General features: G+C 38.9%; 1 protein-coding gene across 1 annotated transcript in view; it reads left to right on the top strand.

Moving 5' to 3' along the window:
* GMDS (GDP-mannose 4,6-dehydratase) overlaps window positions 1-12,113 on the top strand; it is a 409,472-nt gene that overhangs the window by 320,046 nt on the left and 77,313 nt on the right. The window contains exon 8 of the mRNA XM_054632699.2: window positions 6,249-6,367. Coding sequence (XP_054488674.2) covers window positions 6,249-6,367 — 119 coding nt within the window. The remainder of the gene's footprint in view (window positions 1-6,248; window positions 6,368-12,113) is intronic.

Here is a 12,113-nt window from a genome sequence, read left to right as displayed (position 1 = left end):
ATGCCTGGCAGCACATCCCTGTGGTTTTCTTTGGCAAGAGTCTCCCTGCCGTGCTTGCCTTGACCTATAACATTGTCAGAAACAAGTACTAAAGCAATAGTCATTACTCTAGACTGAACTCCCATTGTGGCAGGGAGCATGGGATCATGCCCAACACTTTTGTATGCTGGCTGTCAGGCAGGGACAGCTTACAATTTACTCTGATCACAACACTTTTGTGCTGCGCTTCAGCTTCACTGCTGTTTTTCAGCCATGTGTGCTGTGCCCCTGTTGTGTGCAAAACATGTATAAGGAGATTTTTTCCCCCCTCTGCTGTGTATTATATCTAAGTCTCACTGTGCCTTTACATAATCTCCTTATGTAACACACTTTGATGCCTATGGGGTACACCCAGGACACACCTACTCTTTTAACAGTCACAGAAGTCAATCAGATGTAGGTGACTCAGCCCCCGGTGCAGCACCTTTTCTTCCTTCTCTGCCCCTCCAAAAGTGAGTAAACAGATAAACTGGGAGCCGGTTTGGGTTCAGAGCTCTGAGTCAATGCCCCATCTCACTTTTCTGAGGCATGACCATCAATTGTGGTCAGTTCTGTAGCAGCTTGAGAAACCACAGCCAGTCAGCTGGGTTGTGTCAGGAGGAGCCAGGCGATGGCATCTGGAACTGCTCCGCATCCCAGACAGGCAGGAAGTGCGTGGGCAGGACAGCTCCACACGTCGCTCGGCACGGGAGATGCCAGCAGCCTCTCTCAATGCCAGGGCAGTTGAGTTGGGACAATGCAGAGAGGGAGGTGGTACAATAGCCCTCTCTTTTGTGCCACAAATGGAGCAGTTCCTCATGATGCACGCAGGAACAGCAGTCATGCCAGGCCTTTGTGCTAACCATATGGGGAGAAGGCTCTCCTTTGCTCCCACATCCCTGCAAAGGCTCATCATGCTTTGGCCCAAAATGCTCAATTCTCCTTCTCAGTGGTGACCACAGCAGGATAGCTATGTTTGGGATCACTAGACTACCATATCCAACCCACTGAATGCTTCTGCCCACTTCTAGACAATAGAGTATGGAATACCATAAAGACAGAATTTCTATAAATGGTGATAATGTACTGTTGGGTCTCTCCAGGTGGTGATGTTTTATGACTTAGTCAGAAATTGCTCCCTGATTGTTGACAGCCTTGAGGTAACCCATTCCTTCTGCAGTGATAAGTAAGTAGAGCTAGACATTCACCAGCCTCTGCTTCTTTGCCTCTGAAACTCACAGACAATGCACCATGCATCAGGCTGCGACTATCTCTTCCATCTCCTAAAGTAAACATTACTGATTTGGTTTGATTTTTTTTTCTCCATGTGTGGCAAATACAGAGTCAGAATTTCTCTGACTAGAGATAACACCTAGAAATACATGTGAAAGTGGGTTTTTTTTACAGTATAGGTCTTGGAAAAAGCTGCTATGTAGCAGTGCAAGGCAATAGTAACTAGTACCAACAGGAACATTTTCTATTTATCCCATTGTGGGATCTGTTCAGTCATATCTCTTTTGGGTCTTGAATTGGATGAGACGTATGAAAAGGCTTTATACTTATTCTTTGAAAAAAAAAAAGTCTTTTATTTCTAGAGTAGAAATTATCCACTGATTTAAAATAACAAAAGTTGAATTTGTTTTTGCTCTTGAATAGGAAGGTACCTCATTATGAGCCCATTTTAATTATACATAGTACGAGAGCAGACAGTGAAACAAAAGTCTCAATATATGGAGTTAAACATAACCTCAACTACCGGATCTTTGTTATCCATGGATGACAGCCCAGTTAATAAATGTTTTCTTACTGGGGTGCTAGACTGGAAGTTAATGGTGAAACACATCTACAACATACTCTAGATTCTTGAGACAAGCAGACACATCACAACCATAGCGGCAGTGGCATGCACAAAATGTATCTGTGTGGGGGTTGTGTTAGTCAAACATGGGTTTTCCCACCTACTAGCCCAGGTGCAAAACACACTGCATAAGGAAAGAAATTTGGGCAGGGAGAAGACTGGTTCATGTTTTGGATATGTTGCTTGAAAATGGTGCTTACTACTGGAAGGGGTTTATATAGAGAAAAGGGTAGAGGGGAAGGATGAAAGAGGAAAGATTTTGGCAGAGGCTGGAGTTCAGGCATGCAGAACAGATATCCTAGTCCACATAATCATAAAAGTATGTCTGCTTGCTAGACTAGTTACGTATCTCCTTCTAGGTTTCTGTCTTTGAAAGTAAATGACATAGAAATGCCTTTAGACTTTGTGACTCACTAGACCAGAGCAAAAAAGAATTCAAAGATGAAAAATATGTTTTGTCACTTTTGCCATTAAGGGGAGACTCTTACTCTAAGAGAGTTGAAGCCTGAATTGTTTCCATGGTAATTTTCTCCTCCTTTTAAACATCTACATTTTATCTACATCTACATCATATTTTGTTATCTGGACTGAGCAAAAAATTAGGGAGAGGGTGTCAGAACGGAAAACAAGTAATTTCTTTACTTGCTGTCAGCCCATCCAAAAAAGCCTTCACAAAGAAATACAGGAAAATCCACAATTCTCAGTTCCTGCACCAGAAAAATTCCTAAAATATATGACCTTGTGATAGTTAAAAGATATCCAAGAGCCAAAGCTGGGCAATGTTTTTATCCCAGTTCAGCCATGTCATGGGTCAGGTGGTTCAGCATGTGAACAGGAAGGTGAGAATGGTGAACTTTTGCCTCGGTTGTGCAGTCCATCAGAGAATAAATGGAGCAAATCACTCTGCAGCTGGATCGGGAGGTGAACGGCTGAATACCTCTCACACAGAGGCCTTTGTGTTCTGGACATGATCTAGCATTATGATGGGACACACTAGTCTGAGGCTTTGTAGCAATTACTAACCCATTATCACGCTAGAACATGAGATCATTTATCTTCTAATTCAGAGTGTCACCTGTTCTTCATTTGCCAGTCAATAACCATTAATTACTTTCAGTGGAAATTTAAACAAAGCTTTTCCCCTCTGTTAAAACCAGTAAGCCATTCAGTAACGACAAATAAACCTGGAGCTGTATCACCCCCCTTCCTCTCGTTCTCAGACTCAAGTCTGGTACAATGTGAATTCTTAACGGAAATGCCTAGAAATTCATAGGTCAAGGACCTTTATTAGTCTGATGTGAGGAGAATCACATTCCAGGCACTTGATGTAGGGAAATGATATAGCTACTGTCTGTACATGGATGTTTTATTGGTTGTCATGGGCTGTACCTGAGGAAATATAATTTTGACTGTGGAACTTCTTCAATGTTTTTTCTCTCTTCTGACTTGCCTTGGCATTTTTTTACAGACTGTTCATGCAGACCCATTCAAAGCAACAGCATTTGGTCACCTTCCTCAAAGCAAAACAAAGCTACCACTTACTTTGTAATTTTTAGCATGTTAATTTCTTTCATACCTGATTGGATTGAGGTAATTCTAAGTGCCAACAATTGTGAATGCCAGAAAAAATAAAAGAACCCACAATGATAGACTCTCAAGTAACCATTAATCTAAACATTCTTTCCTGGTAGGATTTGAAGCAAAAATCACTTTTAGCAACTCTTTCTGCATTGTTTGATCATTTCTAAGCTGATCCTGTCAAAATTTACTGCAGTTTAAGTCGCATTGCTGAGACAGTGATTGCCTGCTTTTTGAAATGGTAGACAAGAGTTGATAAATCCAAATGCATAAAACCTCATTGGGACCACTGTCAAAGACTGTTTTTTGTTAGGATTTTGCAGCTGCCTCCTTCAGTGTAGGGTGTAGTTTAGAGTAAAGGGAAACTTTCAACTCTATTTCATATTAATACAAAAAGTAATGTATAAATATTTTAAATACTCACTGGATTGCTGAATGTCTTGGCATTGAAACTGTGTCAAAAGAATTACAGTACAGAGGTGTTTAAAAGTGGAGGGGTAGCAAAAATTGTTGGAAGTCTGATTCTGCTTCTGCTTAGACATATTAATATTACTTTACCAACATAGTAAATAGCAGGTGCTTATGCTAATTGCATATTCAGTCAACCAGTGTAGCATTTTTGGGTAAGGGGGAATTTTTACCAATAAATGATGTTTTGTTGTTGCATCTCTTTCCAATGTAACTGACACTACAGTGTCAAGGCAAGAAAAGGAGTTCATTATGTACAGCAGACATCCACCAAAGCTGGGAGGAGAACCATTGTCCCTGATTGACTGATTGTCTAATGTTGGAAATCCTTTTTTGCCCAAATAGTGCCCTCTCATACAAGAAAGAGTGTTGTTTTCAGCTAGACTGCGTAAGGAAACCTGAATGTCTATGAAATCAGGGACTAGGCGGGGAGAACCAAAACTATCAAGCACTCATCTTATAGATATTCCTGTTACCTTTCTGTGCAGCTGCTGCTACTGTGAATCTTGCAGGCTTGTCCTGTCATGAAGAAACAGAAGCTGGTGATTTACGGTGACCTCTCAAATCAGCAGGGAAACCCCAGTGTTCCAAAAAAGCTCATATGAGAGATACAAGTTAAGACATCTCCTCCCCACAAGATGAGTTTCATCAGCCATTTGGGTATTTCTGCGTCATTGGCTAGGATGCTCAATCCTGGAAAGGAAAAATAAAGTTGCTGCCATTGTCCTGCCCAGCAGGTCATCTCCCTAAAGCACAATTTATAATTTATGTCAAGGACTTACACAGCAGTTGCCCAAAACCGAGCTTTCCATGCACATTCAAGAAGTAAAAAGGTTCAAAATGAGCATGTTAATAAAATCTTGTCCAAACTTTGGAAGATGCATAAAATAATAACTGTAGAGAAAAATGGCTCACACTTATAACCATTTAAGTGGAATGTATTGCCTTGCTATGCAGACCACTGATTTATTGAGAATAGAGAGGAAAAATTGAATATTTCAGGTGATATTTACCAAGAGAAACTGGGCTATCCCAAAGCTTTTATTAATCTGATTTGCAGAGTATCCACTACCATCAAGGGACCTACTAAAGTTGTTTTCTTTAAAGCTGATGTGAAGAGGTCAATGCAAATAGCATCATGGATTACAATGTGAGAGGATGACAGTACTTTTTACCATATGGAGAGAGAGTTGATTTATTTTGTTTCCCTTTTCTGGTTATTTATTAAACAAGGATCATGCCATACAGGTATTCCCTTTTCCTCTCCAAAGGAAATGAAGCGTTTGCATCATTTTGATTGATCTAAAGTAATAATTATTCTGTACACCTACAGCTCCTATGTAGTCAGACAGTCAAGTCACTAGAGTACTGTCTTGCACATCAGAAAATTGAAATGTACCTGTGGTGATATCTCAGACAAGTCACACATGTCTTTGAATACCTCTTTTCCATCTGCTTTCCAGCTTTCATGCTGACTTAGCTGGCCAGCCCTCTGAGATGGCGCCCACCCATCCTTACTTGCTTGTGGGAGAGGACTCTGTGAAAGACATTGCTGTGGGAATTAAAAACTGGTCCCATGAAATGCAAATATGTTGGCAATCAGATAAGGTTTTGCTTCAAAAGATACTGCAAAACTCTTGCTTCATGAACAGTCCTCTGAAACTGATGTTAATGGTTGTGTCACTTTTCCACCAGGGTTTTCTCATTCCTGTGTGAAAAGTTTCTTCTACCGTACTTTAATATTAACATTGAACACATATTCAGCAGGAAAACCAGATTAATTTGGTTAAATACCTTTTAAAATACTTACTCTTAATTAAAATCTCAGCTTAGGCAAAACAAATGTGGCAGAAGAAGCAGCTGAAATGACCCATATTTTCATGCTTCAGTGAGTTTGACATCATTCTGTAGCAGACAGACAACAGCACTCTGGACTGAAACATTACAAAATTTTGATCTTTTCCCCATATCAATGTCAATTCATGCAGTGCTTTAAACAAGTGAATCCATGCTTATGAGCACTAAACCAAGTCTCAGTGTTCAAAAGTAAACATATTAAAGTCTCCCCTGCAGAAACTCCTGCTGTGAAACAAATTGAAAATCAAATACAGCACTGTTTTCTGTAATAAGAAATAATTGAACTCTTTTCAGAGTTGCACTGAACTGGTTAATAGCCACTGTGTAAAGAAAGTGCTAATTTCCCCAGCCTGGGGTATGTGTGTGTACGTGTAGTTATTTCCAAATCAAAAATGCGGTAATACAATATCATGTACCAAAGAGGCCACTTACATGTGCACTGAATCTGACTTTGTTTATCTTTCTGCAGGCCATGTGGTTGATGTTGCAAACGGATGAGCCTGAGGACTTTGTCATAGCCACTGGGGAGGTCCACAGTGTCCGTGAATTTGTGGAAAAGTCATTTAAGCACATTGGGAAAACCATTGTGTAAGTATGAGGAGGAGAGAGTAGCCACAGGTTGAACATTTCCAGCCTCTCATATTTACTGGGACAAAACAGAGTATTTTTTGTCTACATTCTTCTTCCCCCCCCTGCCGCCCCCCCCCCCCCCCACTTTCTACTTGTAACATATGAGACCTTCCATGCATGAATGACTGCCACAGCAGATATGTCTAGTGTTGCCCCCTAGATCATAAGATAGAAAGATGGATGGGTTAATCTAAATTTTTTTTATCAAAGCCTTCATTCTTTGTTCTCCCTGTCTTGGGGTAGGGAAGCCCCTCCAAAGATGTTAGTACCAGGGTGCTGCTCATCACCTTCCTGCAAGAGAGGCTTTTCTGCCCAATTCTCTGTTCTGTGCCCCAGATCCCCACAGTCCTGCTCCCACCCTCTGCCATCTGAAGAGGAGGTGACACCTACCAGCCCTGTTCCTTCCAGGTGACAGCCCATCAGTCACACTGCATGGCTCATGTAGCAAACCGCTCCACATTCCTATCAGCTCTTCTTCTACTAAGCCGTAGAAATGTTGAGCAGTGGGTGCAGAATGTTTACAATGCATATTCCACATAGTTTGATTGAAAATACAAAATTCCTTCCCAAGGCCGTATAATAAAACCAGGATGGCTTGGTGAGCGCTTTCTGTAATTTATATTTTTATTGTTTATTATTTTTTCAATTTCCCTCCTTCTGTATCTTCTCTGGGCCCCATGCATCAACATACCAATCTCAGCTGGAAAAGGGAGAGGAAAGCCACAGGCTCTTCCATGACGCTAGCGCCAGGGCTGCTCCTCAGGCCATCAAAGTCACTTGTGCAGCTGGTGAACTTTTGACAGGGCCAATAAGTTTTACTTGGGAACAAAAACTTGACAAATTCAATAAATATGCAGAAGTGCACAGATATATACAATATTATTTGAACAGCCAGTGGGTGGCTGGGGAGGTAATAACATTTTCTCCTCAATGAGTTTTTAGTCTGGTTTCAATTTTTGGCATCAACTTCCAGAAAAAAAAATTCTGATGAGGGAGAGAGAGACCATATAAATAGTATTTCTAACCCAAAAGCTCCGTTTGGGGAATAAGTTTCTCTCAATGTTTTTCACATCTCTTGATTGCAAGATGTCCCAGTAATCACACATTGTCTCATGTACCTTTAGAGTACTAAGGTTTGAAAGTCTAAAGGGGAAATAGTAGGAGCTCTAATAATTGCTTTGTCTTTCTTAATTTTTCTTCTCTTTTTATAGTTTAGTTTCTTGTGTTTATAAGTTAATTCTACCTAGTAAGAATGGATAGGAAAATGCTGCAGATTCAACTGCTCCATATGAGTAAGAATTCTAGTGATTTGGAGAACTACCATGTCCCTGTCTAATATTATTTGTCAAAGCAACAATAAATGTTTGGTGAACAACTCTTTCAATTTTTTAGTTTTGATTACCTACAATTAGAGTCTGATATGTAAAGGTCAGTACCTAGCTGAATGTTTTTATTTGCAGATGTTCCCCACATCACTGTTTCTTTTGATGTCACTAAATTTATCCTTTAGTTTAAAATTGAACTCCCTGCTTTGGTGTTGGTCTAAGAAGTCTCAGCATTTCCCAAGAGTGACAAATCAGCATGCATTTTTCAGAAGGCAAATTAAGTCCTCAAGAAAACCTTAAGAAAATAACAAGGCCAGAAATAAAAGTGAAAGTACTTCTATTAGTAGCTTCTGCTATAGAGGGGATATTAAAGGAATACTTCAGATTTAGTTGTTCCTAACACTCAAAATTTTGTGTCCTATTTGTTTAATTTTTTTGCTCACATATGGCTCCATATGGTAGTCTGTGTATCATTTATGTTGATATTTATTGGAGTCAGTATTTCAACTGAATCAGTCACAATCTGATCTCTGAAAAAAACTTTACAGTATAACTCCAAATGTCAAGGAGAGCAGGTATTTTGTGTGTACGAAGGCACAATTGCCTTTTCTTATTACTAATCAATAGCAGCAAGTTGCAGAAATTGTGTAAGAACTCACATGACACCTACTGACATGGATTTTTAGGAACATAAATTGCTTTAGAAATGCATGCTTTGTTTTCTATTCCCCTTGGCTCTTCTAAGTTTTTCTTTCCTGTGAATAAATTTTTAATTCCTAAGCCATTTACAGGTGATATATAAATAACTATACATATGGTGACTGAGGTGACATTTTAAGTGCTAGTGATAATTTTGTTGCTGATCATTTTGACAGTGGTGTAACTCTGAACATTTTGCATGTAGCCTGTTCAGATAAACCTTTCCCCCTGCTCCCAAGGCGAGAATAACATTACAACACACCCACTACTCATCCTGTAGCCACTGCTCATCTTTCAAAATGCACTAAATGTAAAATATTCCTCAGGATTTGGGAAGTTTTGTTAAGAACCTCCATAGTTTTTCCAGGTGTCAGCCTGACCCATGCTTTTGCAGCACACACACATGGTCCTTGGCCAGCTGTCTGGTAACCTCTGTCTGGCAACCTTTCTTTGAAAGCCCCAATGAATTTCTACTCCCACCTCCTCCAGTTTGAATATATCTCCTTCAGGGAGTAGCCTGGCAGAAAAATCCTCCCTTTTAGCATTGTGAGACCCCACTGGTGATCCCATTGATCTGTTACTCTTCAGTTTATGGGGCATCTAAGAACCAATGAACCAGAGTGCAATAGCTAAACAAGTTCCCACAAGGATGGCTCCCTTCTTCCTATTACTGTTCCTCAAGTTGGTTGAGTTATCTGAGGTTTCTGGGGGTTTTTTTCAGGATTGCAAGATTTTCTGAAATTTTTCAACCTCAAAAACTTATCTGAGAGATTTCCAGCAGCCTTTACATTGATGAAATGATGGAGTAAATGTCTAAGATAGATGTCATGGCAAACAAAAGCTGGCAGAGCTCAAACCACATCTGAGAAAACTGGGCACATGTGCAAGGGCTCTTAACTACCCCTACTTTGTGCTTTGTCAAGGAAAGTTTCAAATGTAAAATCTTAGCTGTCACATCATGATACTGCAGTAGAGAACAGGAAAAAAGAGATCCTGGCTGCCTCATCAACCAACTAAAAATATTTATTTTATTTTTTTAGGGATTTTTGTCTTCCTAACAATTCACATTAACTTGTACAGCTGAAAATCCAGGACAGCCTAAAAAGTCCTTCCAAGAACATAACATAATATTCTGTCCTAGCCAGTCATTAGCACATGTCAGGACTATGTCTTCTAGCCAAAACAAGAAAGAGAGAAACTTTACTACATTTTTGTAACTAATGAAATGTACAGCTGCAATGAGACTGATTCTCTCTCTGAAATGACTGCAAAGTGTTCATGGAAGTTTATCTACCTGGGGTGGATGTTTTCCTCTTATATTTTTTTTTCAAGGGAGAAATTTCAAATTATATTTATATAGTCCTCTGAATCATTCAAATTCAGTCCTTTGTACTAACAGGAAAGCCTCAGAGCTACAAATATTTTTCCCCTGTAAGGATTACGTTTTTTTTTTTGCTTTTACTTTCCCTTCTGCCTATTACTAATTAAGTGGTACTTGGGGGAAACACTTCCCGCCTATAATTTGAACTTCAGCAGGGTAAACGAAACAGGCAAACGCCTGTCTTGACTAATTTTCTGCCATTAATCTTATTAAATTAGAACAGGATTGCAAAGATAGCCTGAAACCACTACAGCACTCAGAGTTCTTTGCAGACTGCTACAAAGACTCCTGTCTGCAAATGTGGAAACTGAAAAAAAAAAAAAAAAAAACAACAACAACAAAAAAAAACCAACAGAAAAAGAAAAAGAAAAAAAAGAAAACCTGTTCAAGCTACAGAAAGATTTATTGTGGTTTTTATTAACATAAAAATGCATGCACATTTGTTACAGAAATATTCATTGCTTCCAGGATCAGAATTAGTTCAGAAAAAACCAAATATTTTACTGTAGTCATTTGGTTCCACATACAAATCTTATCTTGACTAACATACTAGTTGGTCTTATAAAAGATCAGCCTAAAAACGGGAAGTTTGCTGATAAGCTATAAGGTCTTCTGAGGTGAACTCCTGTGGCCTCTTCAGTGACAGTGAGGGTTGAACTGAGATTGAACTGAGGGAGGAGAGTTTTTCTGGTTAGTTTGTTGGGGGTTTTTTGTTTGTTTGTTTTTTTCTTTTTATCTTAAAATGGAAAGCTGAGTTACAGAAACACATGAGATTTGAAGGATTGCTGTAAGAATGGAAAGCATGTGGGACATGGAGGAGAAGCCATCAGCAGTCATCAGCAAAACAGCTGCTATTTCCAGATCTGGCTTTTGCCCACCAAAAATTGCTGGCTGGTCAGTGCTGTGGGTTATATTTAAATCAGAAAATAAAATGAAAAGCTTTCAGATGAAGAGGAAGGGAGCAGAATCTCATACAGCAACTGGAGGCATTTTGAAGAGAGGTAGCGGAAAGGAACCCAGCCATATCAGTGAAGAATGCTGGCCTGGGTGAACTCTCACAAAAAAGAGTCCTCATTTAGGATTTCACCAGCTTTGTCATCATTCTCAAAAAAGACTATATATTTCAGGGGGCATTTAACCCACCTCAACTGGAGAATTAATTCCTTCGGCTGAGCAGGCCCTCATTACTTCCTCATTGATACAAGGCTTTATCTGCAAGCAGACGCAATAACTCTTTCTAAATTGAAATTAAGACTTGAAGGCTATAATAGTCTTAATTATCTGACTACATAGGAGATATGACAGTTTCTCCAATAGAGAGACTAGGCAAGAATGAAATATGGTGTTTCATGGGAAATTCCATATATCCCACCCCTGAAATTAAAATATTTGTCACAAATGCAATTTGGAAAAATACTTGATTTCAGGTCAGCTGGACTTCTTTGTTTTTTTCCTAACCTCCACTTAAAGATGGAATAACTTAAGTTAGAATTTTTTAAGCCACTCTAAAGAAAGAAAAAAAATCCATTCTTAAAATGAAAAAGCCTCTCTTTTAGATATTATTAATACAATTTTGTGTCAGGCTAATACTAATGGAGCTTACTTGAAACTAAAATTTTCTTTCCATAATGCTTCAATTTTCACAGAAGCATTAATATTCTTTGAGCAAACATTTTTTTTCCCAACACCAACTTTCACAAATTGGAGTAAAGGGACAGGGCTTCCAAAGGCTTCCAATTAATTGGAATGAATAAAAAAAAAAACCAAACAAAAAATAGGAAGCCTAGCATGTATTTTTTAATCATCTTGTAATATGGGGAGTAGCAATTATTATGCAATATACTATTGGACTAGTAAAAAAAAATTACTACCTGATTCATCAGAGCTTTTGAAAAAAAAATTAATACATTCCTTTATGGCAGCATGCTTTTCATTTAAGCACAAGGCCATGGTTAAGCAATCCCAGTATCTATGATTACTTTGATGTTTCAGATCTGCTGGCAAGGTTGGTGGTGGAGTTGGTGGCAAAGGAACATATGAAGAGCCATGTTTAAAGTTTCCCAACAAAAGACTACCCTCAAATAGATATTAATGGTCTGTTATATGGTGTCAGTTTTGCTATTTATAATGTGCCAGGACAGAATTAAGTGCTTTGGCTTAATATTCTGTGTAGTAGAAATCAGGCCACTGATCTGAAACTTACACAAATGCTATATCATTCCTGTGGAGGAAAAGCAAATTCTTCATAAAATTTTATTTTTATTTGATTTACTGTTCAGTTTCAAATGTTAAAATATTT

Source organism: Agelaius phoeniceus, chromosome 1, assembly GCF_051311805.1.
Source record: "Agelaius phoeniceus isolate bAgePho1 chromosome 1, bAgePho1.hap1, whole genome shotgun sequence".
NCBI classification, from domain to species: Eukaryota; Metazoa; Chordata; class Aves; order Passeriformes; family Icteridae; genus Agelaius; species Agelaius phoeniceus.
Note: the sequence above shows the minus strand (reverse complement) of the source record. Positions and strands in the feature narration are given on the sequence as shown.